The 21,795-nt window shown below is 38.3% G+C and overlaps 1 protein-coding gene across 4 annotated transcripts in view; it reads right to left on the bottom strand.

The window, feature by feature from the left end:
- Nucleotides 1-802: 802 nt before the first annotated feature.
- Cytip (cytohesin 1 interacting protein) overlaps nucleotides 803-21,795 on the bottom strand; it is a 57,026-nt gene continuing 36,033 nt past the window's right edge. For 3 of the 4 annotated variants that reach the window (XM_051184666.1, XM_051184667.1, XM_051184663.1), the window contains 8 exons: nucleotides 17,604-17,653; nucleotides 17,259-17,313; nucleotides 14,792-14,894; nucleotides 14,541-14,634; nucleotides 11,835-11,904; nucleotides 6,124-6,190; nucleotides 3,960-4,061; nucleotides 803-2,299 (listed from right to left, as the gene is read on the bottom strand). In XM_051184666.1, coding sequence (XP_051040623.1) covers nucleotides 1,833-2,299; nucleotides 3,960-4,061; nucleotides 6,124-6,190; nucleotides 11,835-11,904; nucleotides 14,541-14,634; nucleotides 14,792-14,894; nucleotides 17,259-17,313; nucleotides 17,604-17,653 — 1,008 coding nt within the window. In that variant the 3' untranslated portion in view covers nucleotides 803-1,832. The remainder of the gene's footprint in view (nucleotides 2,300-3,959; nucleotides 4,062-6,123; nucleotides 6,191-11,834; nucleotides 11,905-14,540; nucleotides 14,635-14,791; nucleotides 14,895-17,258; nucleotides 17,314-17,603; nucleotides 17,654-21,795) is intronic. The other variant, XM_051184664.1, reaches the window with a different exon arrangement.

The raw sequence follows: 21,795 nt of genomic DNA, 5'->3' as shown, positions 1-21,795 counted from the left end.
GCAAATTCAATAAATAAAAATAAAGATTTCTAGACATTTCTATTGCTTTTCTACTCTTTAAAAGTGTTGTTTTATCCATCCAACTTTCAGGAGTTTCTCTCTTAATTTCTCTCTTTCCCCAGCTTTCCTCAATAAAGCTTCATTTTCTCTGCTCACTCCTATGTATGTCTGTGTCTTTAATCTTCATCTGAGACAACTCAAGAGCCACTGTTAATTTCTGGTGAGAGATACACTGTTGATTTTTGATGAGAGATACAGCCTCTAATTGGTATGTCTTAATTTAGAGGATTTATAAACAGCAGGTCCCACCTAGATATCTTTTACTAGTTTCTGACATCCTAAATCCTTGTATCATATACATCCAGGCTGAGATAGGCCCAGTTGTTCTAATGTAACGACAGCAGAACAAGCAAGCATATGGAAATCCAAAGAGACCAAGAGTACTGGCTAGATCCAAGAAGCAATGGCTTCCAGTATCAGCCAGGATACCAATAGGCTAACCCTGTCCTCAATTGTTCCAGGATCATATGCAAGATGATCTCAGAATACCTGATACTATTTATTTGGGAGGAAAACTGCTGGAATGCCTCGGAAATATGCCATATACAGCCTCTAATTGGTATGCAGCAGGTCCCACCTAGATATCTTTTACTAGTTTATTGGTTATTATTCTATAAACTTCCTTATCTCACTTTTGTTTCAAAAATATGTTATATGGATCAACTAGAAATTCACTTAAACATAGTAATTCTGTTCACACACACACACACACACACACACACACACACACTTGAGCTTGGAATCAACTTAAATCTTCATCACATAGTTCATTCTGTTTCCTTCAGCATATAGATAATAAACAGCTGTATCACCAGGACAAAGACTTTAATGGATGTTGAAATAAAATAGAAAATGATTGAAAGGTGAGAACACAATAAGCATAGCTACCAGGGAAGCAAGGGGTGAGGCGACACCTATGTGGACTGTATAATGAGGAGGAACAGGAAAAACAAGGTCTTTTTCCACCCACCTTTTTAGAATTTTACACATTCGTAGCAAAATATAATCGCAGATCCATTGGATGCTGAAATTTGGGGACTTGGCATCCATGTTTAGGCAGAAAAAAAAATTGAAATTGGAAAAAAAATGAGAGTCTCATTCATTTTATTTAGACATCTTCCCACCCAACACACACACACATACAAAGGCTTGGGGTAATGGTTCCAAGTGCCCATTCCATGATTCTCAGGAAGCTCAGCCCTTCACCTCCAACACTACCCTCCTGCCTCATTGTCACTGTCAAAGTGAGAAGATGCCTATGGTCATTTTGTTTATGATCCTTTAATAGTTTGAACAAAATGTAAATTCTTTCTTATGAAGGCTCCCCCAGAGGCTACTGAGTAAATTAAGCAAACAAAAGGTGTAGTTTATCAAATACCCCATAGAAGGCAAGCCAATAATTATATCCTGACAGTCCACATTCACACTTGACTCCAAACAGTTCTCCACTTCTTACAAGCATAGTCAGTAAAATGAGTTTGTACTTCCATGGCCAGCATTAGAATGGAGAGGACTATTATTACATTATCTAACCTATTACTTTCTTCCCCTGGTGACTGCTTAGAACTTGAGCTGTACTAGAAGAAAAACAATGAAATGATATTAGACCCCCAAGTAACAATGTAAGAACTTAAAAAGGTCAAAGCTGCTGTGAAATGGGATGTGAGCTTCTCAACCAGGCTGTACTTCCCCCACTAAGCCAGGTGGAGCTCATCTAGGCAAGTGCAGGGAGAATTGTGAAACGAGCCCACTCAAATGGTTTCTGCCACCCATCAGAAGCGACTCTCTTCCTCTTCCACTGCACGATGAAGGCCAGGGATGAATTTCAAAATTTGTTTCCGGACACTTCCCCGTCTGCTTTTCCGGGGTAGAGTCCCAAACATGCTTGAGTAATTGCCCTCCCACAAGGGAGATAAAGAACCATTGCTAGTGACACTGATGCTCCTGTTTTTTCTGGAAAAAGCATTCCTCAGAATGTCATCTCCGTCCTTAGAGAGAAAGCACTCATCATCGGTGCTGGTCTGCCTGCTGAAGGCACCCCGGCTAGAGTCCTCAGACACACTTGTCCTGTAGCCATCCTCACTGTCCATGGTCACTGAACTCAACCGGCTCTTACAGCTGCTCTCACTGGACAGTCGGTTCCGGTTCAAGAGGGCTGGGCCCGGCCCCAGAAGATTTCCAAACAAAGACAACTCATCCAGGTCCATGTTTTCCAAGTTTGGGGAGTTAGCTGCATCTCCTACAATACAGAGAAGAGTCTATTGTGGAATGGATATGATCGCCAGTCCCTATCGGAAAGCACACCCAGCTTTAAAGAATGAAAGAGAGGAAGGACAAACAAATACTTTTGTCTGAGTTTTCACTTGCACAAATATGATTAGAAGGGTTTCCCAGACTAGCATCCAAGTTAAAACAAGATATTTCATGCACATAGGTTGGATGTGGAATGTGCTCCAAGAGACTTTCGTGTTGGTGCTATTGAAAAGTGGTGAAAAGTGAAAGATTCTGCCTCCTGGGAAGATTTAGGTCACTGGGGACATGGTCTTGGATTACAACTTCTGTGTCCTGGTCCTTTTCTCCTCCTCACTCTCCAGCCACCAACTCTTTTATCCTATTGAGTGCTTCAGCCATGATGTGCCATGATATGCTACCATGGGGCCAAACCTGGTGGACTGAAACCTCCAAACTCCGAGCCAAGTGAAACTTTTATTTCTGTAAGCTGATTATTTTAGTGGCAGGTAGCAAACACACTCAGTATGAAATTAGTTCAGCCCAACTGACACTATGACAGTGTGACTCTATGAACCTCCAAGTGCTAATTTCTTGAATTGTGTAACCCTGGAAACTTTTATGAAAATGCTCACAGAAGTGAGGTCAAAATAAATGCTTCTTTGGCTCTTATTAGCTGTCTTTAAAGAATTATAAGTTTATTATCAAGCCATTTAAAGTGTATGTGAAAACAAGTTACAAGTCAGACCATGTTTTTTTTTTTTTTTTTTTTTTTTTTTTAGGCTTATGAAGTCAACTATACCTTCTACTGCAATATTCCAAATTTCCTCCTGGAATGTCTTAGGAAGCATCTCTGTCCTCAAGCATGTACCTTCAAAAACTGAATTCTATCTACTTGGCCAAGTTTTTTCCATCAATGCTTCATAACCCACAAATAGGTTCCCCAAACTGAGTGATGAGTCACATTCTCTCATGCCCCACCAGTTTCTCATTATACTCGTGCTCAGAAAAGCATAACTGAGAATGTGAGATGTGAAGCACTCCACAGGCTGTCCCATGTTAGTCATCTTTGCTCTCCTGTGTCTTTGCTTGGTAATGTATAAAGAGACACTGCTCTTACTCCGTTTGATCTAGGAGGCCATGTGCACCCAACATGCATGCTACTTTCCTCTTTGCTACTACAACCTGCTCAATCTCATCTAACAATAAACTGATAAATCTGGGTGGATGAGCAACTGCTTTATGGACCCTCATTTTCTGGGTGCTTCCTCTAACTCTAGAGATGTGAATGAACACCCTGAAAAATATGCAGCAGTGTGCTCCTGATATTAGATCTATTTATGACTGTTCCTGCATATATGGAAACTGTACACAGAGGTTGCTTGGGAACCATCAGTAGTTCAGGCTTCTGCAATACCCATGTCTATGAAAACCAGGAAGTTGAACAACAAGGCCTCAAGAAAATCTTTGTCACTCTCTCTTTCAAAAACAAAAAACTAACCTTCTAATTCCTCAAAATGTAGTATGATAGACCTGGGCATGATGATGCATTCCTGTAATGTGAGCTAGCATCAGAAAGTGAGGAAAGAGGCTTTCACCATAGCAAACCCTCTCTCAAAATGACAACAATAAAAGTTAACTGAAATTCATAGAAAGGTAAGTAGACCAACCTGATAACCTGAGGTCCCTCCCTGGGACCCATATGGTTAGTAGAAGAGTAGAAGGAGAGAACGGACTCCTGCAAGTTGTTCCCTGACCTCCACATATACACTCTGTGGCACAAAACATATGTATGAGCACAAACACACCCAGATGGTGTAAATAAATAATTTTATAAAGAGAAGTAACTCATGCAAGTTTCAAACGTGTCTAGTAAAAAATGTGAATTATATCTCTACACTGTTGTCAATGTCTAAATGATGTCTGAAGGTTTATAATGAAGTCCAGAAAACAGAAAAATAATATATACAAAGTAGAATATACATGGCTAGATAACTATTAAAAGGATACATCAAATTGGCCAACAGATGTGTGAAAAATGCCTGGTGTCATCAATTAACAGGTAAGCACAAATAAAACCACAATTACCTCCCCTGTAAGAATGCTATACCAAAAGGACACAAGATCAAAATTAACAGTGAATATGTAGGAAAAAAAAGCTTTCCCACATTTCATCTACCATGGGGAATAGTATGAGAGGCTACGCGCATGCCCACACACACGTGAGCACACACACAGAAACACACACACATACACATCTGTCATATCATCCAGTAATGTTACTAGTGCATGTATGTATTTCTAGAGAAATCAGAAGAACTGTATCCACAAAACCTGCAATTTCATATGAGCTCAGATTTTCACTGTTCACAGAAGCCACAGTATGCTACAAAGATACCAGTCAGCTGAGAAATGGAGTGTGAAAATACACTACATGCATAGTGGAATGCCATTTATTCATGAAAAAAATGAAGAAATTTCTTTATTTGTGCTAGTATGGGCTTGGAGATTGATGTGTCAAGTGAAGAAGCCCAAGTACAAAAACGGAAATATGAAATGATCTCATTTCGTGAACTACCTGAAAATGTTTGCTGGTCTAAGAGTTGTTGAGAGTGGAATGGTGGTTACCAGAGGCTGGGCAGGGAGATAAAGAGGGTAGAAGTTAACGGAAACCCTGACCCGTAGGCACTAGTTACAAGTAGATAAAGCTCAGACCTGCAGTGTGCTTCACCTAGTACGGTAACTACAAGAATCTACAATAAACTTCCAAAGCTAGAAGGAAGATATTTTAAGAGCTATTACCACCAAAAACTAAAAGAATAAATGTCTGAGGAGCTAGTTAGTTTATCTTGACTTAAACATCACAAATATCCATATCACATCATGACATATCACATGATATTCATGACCAGATATAGTCTGTATGGTTTTATGACTCAGTTTTGGATGATTTTTATATGGTAGCTTCTCCTGCAAAGTAGTTACTATTTGAACAAATATTTCAGGTGGCTAAATAGAGGTTATAGCAGAGTGTTACCTAAAGAAGAGATGACCTACATTCCAGCCCACACAGCTAGAGATATCAGCACATTTTTTGTACATGGACTTCCTTCCTGCTATCTAAGAAGGTGCATGCCTGGAATTTCAGTGCTTGAGAGATGGAAGCTTGAGGATCCTAGCTTAGACTGCATAGTAATCACCAGGCTATGTAGGGCTATACAGCAGGAACTGCCTCAACCAACCTCCCAAAAGAGAAATTCACTTCCTCAAGTAACACAGCAAAGAACAAGCCAACTGACCAGATTCAACTCCTGGCTTCAAAATGTATAGACAGCAAGCCCCTCTTCAAAATCTAATATGCTTATATGTTTGTCTTGGTCCTGAGATTCTCTACATAAATGTAAACAATATAATTTGAAAACTGGTTTGCACTCTACCTATACAGGATGCAGTCATGCCAGTTTGAACAGCCTCAAACAGGATCATTTCCAAGAATCTAATTCATTGTCTGGGTTGGTAGATAGAAATATCAGGCAATGTTACCTTCAGCTCTTCTCTAATTGTTGCTCACCTATGGCAAGTGTGTGCATTCCTATGTCCATACATGTTTTCATATGCATATGCACTGTTTGTGGATAAGGGAGTGTAGCTTGACTCACCCTCCTCCAAACACACAGGTCACACAGTGTTTATTCTAGTAAAACACAGACTAATGTCCTTCATCAATGCTAACTAGACTTTTACTGAAATAGTGATCATCTTAAAATATTTGGAGGCAGAAATACTGAGAGGGTGCGATGAGAATGTGGTTTCCTGACAGGAAACTGAGCTTACCATACAGCAGGCGCTGTTCCTGTAAGTGCAGAGATCTGAACTCCACCCATTTTTTCTTCAAGGTTTGCTGTGAGAAAGAAGTGGGGAGGTCTGAGTCTTAGGAAATCCCAACCAGGTCAGGCAGAGGAAAGAGGCAACATAGCCAGCCACTCCCATTCTTCAAAGACTTCTGCCGAATTACAGAGGATATTAGAAATACTGATTTCTCAAGGGCCAACAAATCTTCTCTTCACAAACAAGAAAACCAATGAAGCTTGTGTAGTCTTATTTAAAAAAATGTAGGGCCCAGATTGCTTATGTTTGAAAGAGTGTTTTAGCTGTTTCCACATGAATGATACTGATGATGTGGAATAGATACCAAAGAGTTAACAGATGAAAATTTTGAAACAGCAACTAAAGGTTTGTAAATGCTTAGCAATTATCATCATCAATCAATGAGTCTGGGCTTGAAACAAGCCTTTTATTGAACATCTACCTAGAACACACTTAAGTAACCTGACTTTGTTGTTTGTTTTGAGACATCATCTCATGTAGCCCGGGTTAACCTTGAATCCTGATCTTACTGTGTAATTGAAGGTGATATTGAACTTTGGATTCTCCTACTTTCAATTTCCAAGTACATGTTCTACCATGTCATTTATGAGACCCTACAGAGCAATCCCAAGGCATGATGCATGCTAAGCAAGCACTCTACCAACTGAGCTGTATCCCCCGACCATAACCTGACTTCACAATTCTTCTCTTGGCTGCCATGACAAATGAAAACAGTGGCCATCATAAGAACGAGAAGGCAAGCACGGAAAGCCTGGCCAAGTCAATGGAGGTCAGAGCCAACTGGGAAGAAGCCATCTGGAAAGGCAGGTGTAACATGCTCACTCTTCTTCCTGTTTCGTGCCCCCTCCTTTACCTCTGCCTTTGCTATTTTAGGTCCCCATGGTAAGGCCAGCATGTGGGCTGAGCTCAGACTTGCCAAGGACATTTATTCATAAGAAAGATGGCCTAGTTGGAAAAGTACTTTGTATACCACCACCTGGAGGGAGTAAATGATAATTAAAATAGAAAGATTTTTTTAATGTACATTTGAAAGGGAATATGACAAAGAGAAGAAAATAAAATCTCAAAAACATCATTAAATGATTACATAGAGCCATTCCTCGGTCTGTAGAACACTTAGTTTGGCTCACAGCAGCACCTGAAGCTGCTATCAAATTACAAAAGCAAAAGCAACAAAATTGCTTAGCTTGGTTCATTTGTTTTCTTTATGAACTGTGATATCATTCCCTAGCAGTCATAGGAGAACTAGCTGCATCAGTCACTGTGCTTGTCATCTTATAAGTCTGTAGCTATGTAAAGACCAGAATCAGAGGCTTGAGGAACACAAGACAGGTCAGAGCTACCATGTGTATCTACACATGTCTTCCTTGCTAAAGATATTTGTCTCCTACAAGAGAATAGAGCAGAGGAGAGGAACAGAATGGGTTGTTGGTCAAATCTAAAGACACAAAGACAAAAATGCCTTCCTGATTTCAAAAGTACATGTACAGAGCTTTCCAAATTGCTCATATTTGTGAAAGAAGGTTCTAAAAATTGCTGGTGTGCTGGTCTAACCTAGTCATCTTAATGTGCCATGACTTACACCAAGGAAACACCAATATAAAAAAGAGAGACAGCAGCCTGCCATTGGTGGCACACGCCTTTAATCCCAGTACTCAGGACGCAAAGGCAGGTGGATCTCTGTGAGTTTGAGGCTAGCCTGGTCTACAGAGCATGTGCCAGAATAGGCTTCAAAGCTACACAGAGAAACCCTGTCTCAAAAATAAATAAATAAATAAATAAATAAATAAATAAATAAATAAAAAGAAGAGGAAGTGAAAGAAAAGAAGTGACAGAGTGACTGTTGTCTATTATCCTCAGGGTTATTTCTCTCTTTATTACTGCCATCACAATCATATATTCAGTCAAATCTAAATTTTCTATATCAGATGAGTGTTAAAGCATATTTGAATCGGGCCATATGATACCATCTTGTGTCACTGGACTCATACATGGCAGCTGAAGGAATGGATGAATATTATTGAATGAATATACAAGAGAACAGCTTGTATATCTTGTATAATCTTTTCATTGTGCTCTTACAAATTATGTGCCATTTAATTTCATAATTTTGTTGTAGGATGAAAAACAAATTTTCACTGAAGCAAAATATTTTTCTAGGTATATAATAGAACTAGTAGGTAACAGAGATATATTTAAAACTAGGTCTTTTAACTAGTTCTCTATTTGTACTAAGCATCTGAAGCATAGGTTAAGATAAAGGAAATCCCTTAAAATGTTACTCAGAAAGGACAACTTCTTCCAGGGAAGAGATTGGGGATCTACCCAGACTTTGCAAACTGAATGGTCACGTATATAGGATGTAAAATAAATGTCATTGTGCAGAGGGAAAGCCAGACTGACTTCAGTTATAGGTCAGACCCAGTCATCTCTGCCTTGAGGGATTAACTACATGTCTCATAATTTTAAGATTGAATGAGAGACATAAATGCAAGATGCTAAACAGAAATGAACTTCAACATATATCAACCAGGAGCATCAAGAGTTAGCTAGGAATTTAGATCCTGCGGTAATATGTGATTTCAATGTGTCTATTTCACACAAGGAACTCAGCCAAATTTTCTTGACAAGTGACCCCTGGCTGAGTATTAGGTACTACAAAAATGGATATGTAGTTCTTGCCATTTGTTCTTGTTACCTCACTGGCAATGGGTGTTAAGTTTGTATATTCTTAATTTTCCTTTTGCTAGAGCACACTTGATATTTACTGTCTTTGTATATAATTTTATATCAAGCTTAAATATTTTCTTTAGATTAAAAGGAGAATTGTAGTGAGATATCTATCCTGCCCACACACTGGTTGCACTGACCACGCCCATTGGGTCATGGGGATGGTCGGGCGTGACCTGGGGGACTAGGTCTGGGGTCCTAGACCCCAGCTGGCTCTCTTATTTCCTGGTCGGAGACAGAGAGCATCCAAAGTCATCCTTGGGACAGGAACCTGCAGTGGTCAGGTTTCTGGTCAGGTTTCTGGTGTAAGTGATTTCTCTCCAAATAAACATCAATCAAACAAAACAAAAAACAAAACAAACAAAAAACCAAAAACCAAAAACAAAACAAAAAAAAAAAAAAAAAAAAAAAAAAAAAAAAAAAAAAAAAAAAAGGAGAGGAGGCTGACAAAAGCTGCTAGCAGCTGGAGTCTGGTGTCTTGGAAGACAGGAACACAGTAAAGCCTTACAATCTGAGCACTGTGCTAGTTAGAAAAACATTCTACTTATGTCATTGTTAAGGAAGACAAATCAAAAGACCCTAACATATTTCTAATAGAATTTCACAAAGGAATATGCAAAGTAGTAAAGACAGTACATCCAATGAAATGCTTTCTCTAGAGTGGACCACAGTGGAGAACTTATGAGTAAATATGGACTTACATGAAAATTATTTTAAAATAAAAGTTCTACAGCAATTCAGTTGAGGAAAAAAGCACAATATAAAATAAATTATATTGGGAGAACTTCCTGTACATATGGAAAAAATCAAATTATCACATACTTTGTAGTATGTACAAATAATAATTTCTGGATAAATTAAAGACTGAAATATGAAAAAGAAAAAAATTAATGTAGATTACTGACAACTGATCAATATTTGGGTTAGGAGCTCATTTATAAACATTTTATAGGTTTTTAAAGAACTAAGGAAACAAAACATAGACCTTATTAACCTAGTTAACCTAGAATACTTTCAATTACCTAGAAACCAGTTCTTCAAGAGTAGCAGAAAAATATAAGAACATTTCCAGAAAGATCAAATGGTCATCATTTAATGAAACAATACGCAAGATAAGTGTAAAATGAAGGAGCAATGAAAGCTCACCAGTGAGACACATTAGTATATGTTTTCACTTCAAGTTATTCATAATAAAACCTCACATTATGATAATTGATGAAATGCTCTAAAGTAAATAACAGGAAGATGGGTACTTAAGTAGACATTCAAAGTATATTAAGGACCTACTTATATTCTAGAAAAGAACAGAGATACTAAAAGGCTTGCACACTGGTAGATAAAACTAGTTAATTACATATGTTAAAATTATAGAAATTTTGTTAAAATTATGTTCAAAGAGTATAAATTGATGAAAAACATTAAGTAATGCTTTACTTAAGTAAGCACTGAATTCCAAGAAATATGAATGCATTATGTCATGTGATAAAAGATAAAATCACTAGTCTATTTTTTATAAACACTTTTCTAAAACAAGAAAGTGAGAACATTTGAAAGAAGATGTTCAACAAGATTATTTTTCTGTTTACAAAAACAAACCAAATTTTGGAAGTGTAACACACCTAAAAATAGTATAAAGCACTTACTACCTCTCATAAACATGCAATAAAAAAGATAGAAGCAGTTCTTTAAAGTGAAGAATAAATAATACATAATTTACAATATATTGACAATCCTAGCCAATGCTATATGAGAAGAAAAGTAAATTAATTGAATAATTGAACTAAAGATATGAAACTTCAAAGGATTATCTTTTATTAGCTAGAGAATACATTTATTCTGGAGCAGATTAAGTATGAAATAAAAATGGGAAAACTTATATTCAAAGTGAAATTATGAAAGCCATAAAGATTTCAATTGTCCTCACATATTCTATCCTAAAATTTAAATCCTATCAAAATCTGAGCAGAGAGTATTCTCAATGATTTTTTAAATTGATTTTAAAATTCATGGGGATGGACACTACTGCAAGAGTGTCAAAACCAATATTAATGAAATTTGCTAGTGAATTATCATGGTGCAAAGGAAAGATTCTAGATAAAATATAAATACAGTCTCCTTGAAATCTACAGTTAATAAGTGTATTACTTCATGAGAAAAACTAGTGAATGCAGATTTTTACAAAGTAGAAGTAAGTAGTTTGGTTATAGCCAAGCCAACCAAGTGTAGACTGGCTCCTTTGTCCTACAAGGGGTAGTACTAGGATGAGGTAGCCAGCTGGGACCTGGGAGGAGTCAGGAGCATCTTTGACTCACTCTATGAGTGTCTGGAGTTCATAACTTGGAAGGCTCACCAACAAAGAGAACTGAGAATTTGAAAATCTTTCAAGAGCCATGCTAGGGAATTTGCATTGAGCATCCTGCATAGTCTCTGTTACCTGACACTTTTTTTTTCCTTCCAAGGTGGTAGTGTGTTTGCAAGTGGACAGCCACAGGGTTGGTGGAAGATAGTCCATTTTCTGAGAGGTGTGGAATGAACAAAGGAAAAGGACATTGGGAAAGCAAAAGTGATGGGCCTGACAGCATTTTGCAGCACTCAGTGCTCCTACTCTTTTTTCCTCCTTTAACAAAATGTAAATCCAGAGTGATCACAGGTGCATCATTGAATCCTTCTTCAGGGAAGATGCCTTCCCTCCCGCTGGCTTTCTGAGCCTCATAGACTCTGAATGAGGAAGGAAGAGGGTGATTTACACATATTCACAGTCCTAGATATTCCTGCAAAAGTAATTGTGTGGCCCTTGACAAGTCAGCAGTTTAGATGCATCCTGACATTTCCCCTTCAAGGGCTACCTCAGTTCCTAAGATAAGTCATTATTCTACTCCTCACACATTCAAGGATGAGAAATAATATGCTGTGTTAAATCAAATTACCTTTAAAGCCTGCAGCTTTGCTTCAAGCTCTGCTCTTCTGTGAATCATTGTTCCATTAAGAGTTTCTATCCTGTTTGAAGAAAAGGGAAAGGTGGGGGTAAATAGCACAGCTATGCCTTCCAAGAGGTTCCATCCACTGCATGCAAAGGGCAGACTGTACTAGAAGTGCAACCTAAGTGTCACCTTGTCTAAGGCTCTCCACAATGGAGTATGGATACTTGAGTGTATGGATCTAAGCCAAATTCCCAATAACATTGGGAGAGAGAAAGGGAGATGAAAAGCTGTCTGACAAAGAGTAGAGGGAAAGATCCTGACTAATTTACAGACCATAGTTTATTTTCTAGAAGGCACTATGTGCTAATGGTGGTTGCTCTCCACCCGATTCTATTCTAGCCTGGACGGGCTGAATAATCTCAGTCATTTGGTGAATATTCATTGGGCACCTACTATAAGCCAAAGAGTATGTCAACAAAAATGGTATTCAGCACTCTCACTACAGGGGACTCGAAGTGTTGAAACAGGGAAATTTTCCTGTAACCTCATATGGCTAGTTAATCTCAATACCGTTAGTTTACAAATGTCTATCCTACAATTATCAGTTTAATGATGTTCTTCTCTTCCTACATCAAAGATTTCCTAAAAACAGGAACCTTGTTCTTCCTGAAGCTGGTTTGTTTTCACCATTGTTTTGGCTACAAAATCCTTGGTCTAAATACAGTAGCTAATTTCACCTTTGAATCATACTCTTAAGCATTTTAAAGTATTTGTTCTAATCCCCTTTGCATACTAAATTGTAATTATATCATGGAAGTATGAGAAAAACTTAAAGATGTGGTAAGAGCACTATATGTGAACTACCTTTCCTCTCTTCTTCCAGCGTCAGACCCAACACAATAAGATGGTAGTACAAACACTGATTTCTACTTGAGACAATCTCTGCTTTGTGGACAATAGAATCATCATAAAGCTGCATGAGACTCTCAGTGTCATTCTAACCTATCTGAGCAATGAATGTGCACAAGTGTAGAGATGGGCCCTTCCTTCAGTATGTGTTCATGTAACCTCACATTTTACCAATCTGTCTGGTTCTAAGAACCATCTCTAATTTTCTTTATTTGTGGTCTTCTTTCGTCATCTATGTGGCACATATCTTTCTGACTCTAACCAATAGCATTTTATCTATCTGGTTCTAGGTTTCTTTGAGGCAAGAGGTTTTTCAACTTTTACCCTTAAGAACTAAAACTCAGAGGGTGGGGTTCAACTCTAGCATCATCAGTCATCTTTTAAAACTGCCTGGACACACCCATCCAAAACTTCCTTTGAAGCATCAGTGAAGAATCTAGTAGAGTCTACAGGTAGCTCATGATGAACAGCTTTAACTGGCAGAAGCAAATTCTGACATCCATGCAGGTTAGATCCTATTGTCACCCACTACTCAACTAAACTTAACTGACCCCTCTTTACCTCAGGCAATTCCTGTACATAAAGGAATAAACCCAGGCTGAAAAAGATGCTATGGAAAAATGAATTAGGAAATGTTGAAACTACGTAACTCAGAATAAATTCTAAACTCCCTGGCACAGCAATGCATCTCAAGATTTGATGCTTGGCCAACAGTGGCTTCATCACTCATACTTTCTCTCTAACCCACCAGTCACCAATTTCACTTGTCCTCAGGGTATATATGCCAAATCTATTTCCAGGGCTCAAAGACATAGTTCTTTACCAACATGTTCCTGCCAGGAGTTCATATGGCCATTACTTCCCTCTGTTTAATCTCAGCTCTAATTGTGCATCCCTAGAGTGGAGCACTTTGAGCTCTGAATCTCTCTTGACCCCCTTCTTATTCAGTGTTATCCCCTGCTGCATTATTCTCCTTTCTTATAATGGTTACCAATAACTTCAATGTTAAAATTTCAGGCTTTCCTTAGAAATCTACAATTTTTAGAGTTCTTCATTATTTTTGCTTCTTTAGAACATACACAAAAGCCAGACATTGGTGACACATGCCTTTAATCCCAGCACTTGGGAGGCAGAGACAAGCAGATCTCTGTGAGTTTGAGGCCAGCCTGGTCTATAGATCTAGTTCGAGGACAACCTCCAAAGTAATAAAGAGAAATTCTGTCTGGGGGGAACAAAAGCTCAATGCTGTCTATTTTCTCAGACAGTTATGATGTTGTCGATAACAATAGGTGTCCCTGTAGGTATATCACCTTCAGTTTTTTAGATCAATTTGAGATTAATTTAAATTAGTCCTACTGAGCAGCTGGGAAGACCAGTGCCATTTTGATAAGTTGAACATTAGTACATGTTACTATGTATATTCCAAGGTTAGATAGGCTAAGGAAACTTTTTTTCATTATTCTTTATGGAACAGTAACAGAGGAAAAACAAGAGGCTTCAGAAATATGAGCGAGAGAGAAAAAAAAGTGTTAGAGCTGAAAGATTACATGAACCTTGGAAACAGAACCAATTTCTCTTGGTCCAAAGAAATGTATGCCAGTTTTCTTGAATCACATATGAAAAATACATTAGTAAATGATGTCCCTTCTACAAAGCACCTTTGTCTAGTAACATGCCCTGACTTCAGATGTTGGCACTACATTTATGATGCATGATACCTAGAGAAACAAAAGGAGCCCATAAAGCTGTCTTGCGCATCCCAAAACATCTTTGAAATCCCATAGCAACTAAGTGGGTATTTACGTTAGCAGGTTTCCTGATGATCGGATCAGGTCAACCACTTGTTTGTGGGTAAAGCCTTCTGTGCTCACACCATTGATATTTGCAAGGATGTCACCTGGGAGATGCCAAGAAAAACAAGGATTTTGTTAGTTACTTAAACAAAGCCTCCTGTCATGGAAATGACCACAAACAAGCAAGTTTCAACCACAGTGCCACTTGAGAAAATTCAAAGCAACAACTGCTTCCTTAACCCATGAGTAGAACTACATTACCAGCTTGCAGGCCAGCACAGTGAGCTGGGCTCTCTTCCTGTACTTTGCAGATCACGGTGCATACTTCCGAGGAACAGATGTTCTGGTTCTGGAGTCTGTAGGTCTATAAAATTTAAGTGGATAACACAGTAACTTTTCAAAAAAGTCAACAAATATTTGTCAAAACATAAATTCATGCCAGCAGCATTAAGTGGCACAATAGGTAAGTGCAAAAGATAATTGTGGCAAAGCTTTCCTTGATGTACACTGAACTGAAGGTACCAATTTTGTAATTCCAACAGATGAAGGGCAGCCAATTCCATTCATAAAAAACATCTGGCATAAAAAACAAAGTGGGATGCAAGTGTCTCAAAATGGTCTGTTTTCAGCCCAAGAGACCACTGGATGTATCACTGTGTATTCATTAAGAAAAAAATATGCTTCTTGTTTCTCAACATGATAAACAATGGTAACCATTTTCAAAGCAAAAGATCTTTGTGGGTCTTACAGACTAAAGCTGACATTAGGGGAGAGTATGAGACACAAAATATCCATCAGGAAGACGGGCCAACACTGGCTATATTAAATCAGTTCTGCAAATAATGACAATCTGCCCTGTGTTTGTTATAAGTGGTCTAATTGATTTGATCAATTTCATTTTTGAGTACACAAGACCCCTCCTGTGCTGAATTCTCAGCAGTTCCTCAGTCATCCAACTAAATGAAAAGAGACATGCCTCCCCAGGTTTAACATAAATAGTTTAGTGGTACTGAGTTCTATTGTTGATAATTTTAGTTTTTGCTTCAAAATGTATAAAAATACTAAGGAAACATTTGCTACCCATGGCACTCCCGTAACTTCAAGCAAGCATGATTTCCTATTTAATACATTTGAATTGTGGGGGTGGGATTCCATTTAGAGCCAAAATCGGTGTTTTGAGTTGTCTTTAAGAGATCTGATTACTACAAATTAAGCCACATGAGAGTATTTCTTCCTTCTAGAGAAATTCATGCCTGAGACACCATAATCAGTCACATGCAGATCACTTTCAGAGCTAGCCACTTGACTCTGTTAAATGCTAAGAGATTTTCATTCAACTATAATGCACTTAGAATCCTCTATTTGAAAAGAAGAGCAGCTTTAAGTGGCCTGTAATACAAGTCCCACCTTTTTGAGAGTTTCCTGCTCTGGACCACACTACACTCAGCTCCTTCAAGAAATGTTTCTACACACACACACTTGTGACAAGAGAAACTGAAGGGAACCAGAGTGGGAAAACAAGATGGGTAGGCACTCAGGTCCCTGTTTCTAGTTGCTACCTCTAGGCAACCTTGAAGAGGCAGTGATAGACATGGAGTATCTCATGCAGGACTTCTTAAGAGAAAGGCAAATGCTTGTGTGAGGGGCATTAACTTCTAAAACCTTATAGATTTAGCCCATTTTTGTAGAAAATTATGTATGGGGTAAAATTTAAAGTAGGGAGCTCAGAAAGCAGAAACATCTTCTCCCACGACTTCCTTGTTCACTCCATGTTGTTTCTTTACTCATAAAACATGTTTAACGTAGCAGCTTCCTGCTCCTGCTCCTGCTCCTAAAATATACACTAAGTTTCCTTTTATGGGGTTGACATCATACCAAAGTTTTCTGAAAGCAGCACTCATTGGAGCTAAGATCTAAAATCTGACATATAGCATAAAAATATGATTATGCAAAGCACATGGAAAAGAAATGCAGAAATGATGTGGGAAAATGCAGACTTAAGTTGCTACTACCGAGGCACTCAATTAGACTGCAATCTATTTGACTCAATTCGCCATAAAATATAATCATGAAAAGACAGGCAACAAATAGATTAAATTTTTGGATACCCACATTGAAACCTATGAAGATGGGCAAAATCTTCCAGCAGTGGTTTTCTAGTAATAAAGTGCTATTATCTTATTATCAGTGTGTAGAGGGAAGTAGAAACTTCTTATTATACCCAATAAGAAATGTTTGGTCTCTGTTATGAATTTTATATACACAAATATGTCATCTCCCAAGTATTCCTTGTTATTTTTTGAAACAGGTTCTCATAATGTAGCCCAGGCTAGACTGGAATTCCTTTTCTGCCTCTGTGTCCCATGTGCTGGGCTTAAAGCCACGAACCACCATGCCCAGCTTAAGTATTTAGAATGTGATGTGCATACAGTACACGAATATGATTGTATAAAAATAAACTTGTGTAAAATGTCGTTTGTTTTCTTCTTTAAGGTCCTGAAACATCCAACATCTGTGTCTGGGATATCCTGAAGACTGCAGTGCCTTGGTACAAGGAGTGAAGAGAATCTATAGGAACAGAAGGCCCAATGTTGTCTTAACATACTGAAAACCCCCCACACACATCTTCATTCTCACCCTATTCTAGCCTCTTTGCTCTTTTCAAATATGTGATGTAATTAGTGTCTGATTCTTCCTTGGAAATCTAGAATGGTTACAAACTGCCCACCTGAATTTCAAATCCAAAAGCTCCATTGTCTTGCTTTTCCACAGTAACAAGCTTTCTGTAAGAAAAAAAGTTTAGACTGCATAAATAACCAAGTATCATATTTGGCATGTATTTAGCATGAACAATTACTGTTACAATGAAAACTAGCTTTCATTTCTGTAATTGTAGTTAGGGGTGTATATATGCATTCTTGTGTGTTTACATGCATGAGTGTGCATGTTCATGTTTGTGGACATGCACACATACTGGAGCATTTACGCCCCTAAACATCTTAGGAAGAGGCTTAATAAAAAAGAAAAGAAACAGAAGGAAGAAAGGAAGGGAGGAAGGAAGGAATCTCCTTACCTTTGAGAACAGGAAAAGTCACCTAGAGAACTCGATCTGGCCAAAGCAAGCTGAAAAACACAAACAGCACAGGGTTATCTCAAGTTCTTTAAGATGCATTTACAACTATTCTGGGTCACAAAGGACTTTTTTCTTCATCATCATCCTGGAAATCTTACTAGATAAGATTAGTAATGTTCGTTCTCTCATAACAGCAAAAGAGTCTGGGAGAAAAGGGACTCCCAGATGTTCTGTTGAGATGAGGAGAAGCTCAGATAATAAGGTACTGGGCAAAGAGAATGTTCACTCTCTGTAGCAGAGCTCCAAGCTTCCAATAACTGTTTTCTGTCTAACCCATGTTTATGTTGACCTCTCAAAATGAACTTCAGCAAATTGCAGCCATATTGAAACCACCTAACCGTAGGATGGCATGAAAACCACACAGTCCATATTTTCTTTAGCTGCTAATGGAATGCTTATATTTACTATAACAGTTTAACATGTTACTTTTTTTCTTTTACGAGGCCATTATAATCTACAAAGAATGTGCTACATGCAGAAATATGGCACTGGCAAGATGGATTAGTGTGTAGAGATACTCACAGGCTTCATCACATAGGTTCGATTGATGGGAAGGGAGAACCAACTCCTGCAATTTGTCTTCTGACCCCCTCATGCATAGCATTACACATATACACACACACAGAGAGAGAGAGAGAGAGAGAGAGAGAGAGAGAGAGAGAGAGAGTCTTTCCAGGTTTGCCCCCTACCACCCACACATATAATTAGGATAGAAAATAAGAAATAGATTCAGAAAAAAAATGAGGGAGAGACTCAAACCCCCACTTCTGATTGTGATTTATTTTCATAATAGTTTTGGAAGAATGTAGTGAGATTTCCTGCCAAGAAGCAAAGAAACCTCATAATTCTATAAACAACATCACATTCACTCCCCTACACGTTTTGGGAAAAGTAATATAAGCATAATCTTCTGGAGCAGACCCAAATTCTTATAAAGAGAGAGAGTCAGCAAAAGGGAAGACCTTCGTTTCAAGAGACTATGACCAGTTTTAGTTTTGGTTTCATTTGTTTAAGAAATATTTAGAAGATGTTAATTATTAACTAGTCTGTTCTTAAAAATTGTTTTAGGTATTCAAAACATAACATTATTCACCAAATTAAGCCATAATATTGTTTAAAAGATTTATTTTTATTTTATATGTATAAATGTTTTGCCTGAACACATGTATGGATACTAAGCATGACTGGTGTTTGTGCAGGTCAGAAGGAGCCACCAGATCCTTGGAAGCAGAATTAATGACTGCCTTCCATGAGAGTACCAGAAATTGAATGGAGGTCCTCTGCCAGGGCAGCACATGCTCTTACTGCTGAGCCATCTCTCAGCCTATAGAACACGGCATTTACCTGCCAACATATTGTAATTGTCATTCATAAGCAAATAGATAAAACAGTAAATAAGGCAGTTGATATAGATAAATAAAAATGGTATGAGGATAAAAACCACACAGAGAAAATGCATAGGAGAACTTATTGCATACAGGACAAGTTCCACAGATGATTTCATTAGCATAAATTCAAATTGTCAGGTACCAAATGCCAACAATTTTGCAAATTTTCTGGAATGCCTCAGTGTTCAGAATTCAGCCACCAGTCACTATATATAAGAGAGAGATTATGTCATCCCACAAACTTTATGGGTAACAATTACATTGTCTTCTTTGTCAATTATACCTGGAGTCTCCAGCAGGAAGTCTCAGACCCCAAATTATCCAGTAGGCTTGCAATAAGTTTCTAATCATGATTTATAAGGACCAGTTATGGAATACCTACAGCAATTTGGATGGTTGTGTATAAAGTATTTAACATAGATGTGTATACCCTTGTGCGCACGCACACACACACACAGAGAGAGAGAAAGAGAGAGAGAGAGAGAAACAGAGAGAGAGGTTGAGATGAACAAGAATGGGAACATTTTGGTTACATCAGAAGCTGCAACCCAGTGAATGGGGTAAAAAACGTGATATTCACAAGCACTTCACCCTTACAGTGTGTTCATATTTCCTTGATCTCTTTTCATTATTGTCGTCTCCTTGGATCTCATCCTTCATTCAGACTGTCGAATACTTAGTTTAATTCTGTTAACTATAATCACAATTAAGGGTTTGTGTTTGTAACACATTGTTCTCACTACTATGGTTTATCATTTCCCTAGCATTGCCATCCACATGGAGGTTTATATATGTCCACATCTCTATGAGGAGCACTTTTGATCATATGCTTCATTTCTTCAGTTAATCATCTGTATGCTTTGGGACTCTAGGGAAATGCACTGGCTTTACTTTCCGCCCCAGTGCTTCCCACAAGGCCTAGAGTAGACTGGAACTTTAAAAATAGTAAAACAGACAGACAGAACTAAGCCTCAGATGCCATCTGTGACTGAATGATGGATGGTGAGCAACCCCAAGAAAAATATTTAAGTTCAGTCGGATGTGCTAAGATTTTAAGTTTATCCTTCATTAGGTTAAAGCTTCATGGGAAAGCTTCAAAGATTAATTTTAAAAATTTAAAAATTAAAATCTCAAACATCAAGATTTTTTTTTAAAAAAAACCATCAAGTAGTAGAAAGAGAGCCAAGAGAAACAAAGTAAAATAGTGGCATCTTACTATCTAATGCTAAGTAAACAAATATTTATAAGAATTAATCAGTCCTAAAGAATTAACCAGAAGGCAAGGGTTCATAAAATGTCTTGCTACCACAATGTTAAATCCCCCAATCTAAGCCCTGTATCCATAGAATTGATAGGGACCTTAGGATTTCCTCAGCCTGCCTTTTAAGTGACAGGTTATTTTAGATATATTCAAATCCAAAATCTTTTAGGTCCACCAACTAGACCAGACTTCTCCATACAGAAGAGAGTGTTCCTCACCTCCCTCCTTGTAACAGTTCTGTGTAGCTTGCTGGCTAAGAAGTAATGAGGAACACTCCCACGGATAATATGTTTGGGTTACCAGTGACACAAAAAGATCAGACAAAATCAGCTTAGAAATTACTTTCTTTCTGGACTGGTAAAGAGATCTTAAACAGTGAACATGTAAATACAAAGGGATTTAAATACTTTAGCTACCATCAAACTCTCTGATAGTTGCCAGTCCCATCTTGACACTGTCTCCCTGGTTTTGATCTGAACTGTCTAAGTGGTGACATAAAAAGAAACTCTTAAGGCTCTGCCTTGCTCACCTGCAAAACTGCCTGTCAACTTGGAGTGCGCCTAAGGCCTCATCAAGAGTCTTCTAAGTCAAGTTTTCTCTGTGTGCATCTCCCTAGCAGGCATCAGTCCCATTTGAAGATGTGGCCTCAGAGTAGGTGTTACCCAGACAGACTGCCCTCACAGCCAGAGTCTTTCTGAGTTGTAGTGATGGGGCACACACACACACACACACACACACACAGAGAGAGAGAGAGAGAGAGAGAGAGAGAGAGATCATGAATGGAGAACTGGTGTGCAATTCACAGCATATGCTGGCAACAGCTGTCTTTTATTACACATTATCTAATATGAGAAGTCTAGCCTTAGCGATTTGGCAGGCTTGAAAGATACACATTTAGCTCTAAGTACAGCAAACGAAGCTCCTTAGCTTCTTACTAGCCAGGAGTCTAGTGATGTCTAGGGCTGATCTTAGAAAGGTTCCTCTGCTTTCAGGGGGATGACTTAAAAGACAAAGCATTAATATTCTACACACAATGTCTCCCGCTATGCAGTGATTCGCAGGTCTCTCTTTGGTGGAAAATCAAGACCAAACACAGCAGCTGTCAGTGTGCAAGGAAGACAGGAAATTGGAAACACAGCTTGATGCTGATCCCTCCTCAGAGCAACTCAGAGACCAACACAGAAGGCACATTTGCTGCTAAGGCAGACCTGTGTTCTTGTCCTCTGTGTACTCATTTTCTGCAAAAGTTTTGGGTGTAGTTTAGGGGACGGTGCAGATTTAGAGGTGGACTTTAAAAAAAAATTTGTTTTGAATTATTTTCTTGACTCTTTCCAATTCCCTGCCTGTCTCACTTTTATTCCCAACTGTTTCATGAATACAACTCTCCTCATCTTTTGAAAGATGATAGAAAGAACCACCAAACTATCCAAAGACACAACAGAAGAATGAAACTTGAGTCCACGCCCTAACTTATGATACCCTT

This window comes from Phodopus roborovskii, unplaced genomic scaffold (assembly GCF_943737965.1).
Source record: "Phodopus roborovskii unplaced genomic scaffold, PHOROB, whole genome shotgun sequence".
NCBI lineage: Eukaryota > Metazoa > Chordata > Mammalia > Rodentia > Cricetidae > Phodopus > Phodopus roborovskii.
This window is presented reverse-complemented; position numbering and strand designations above follow the sequence as displayed.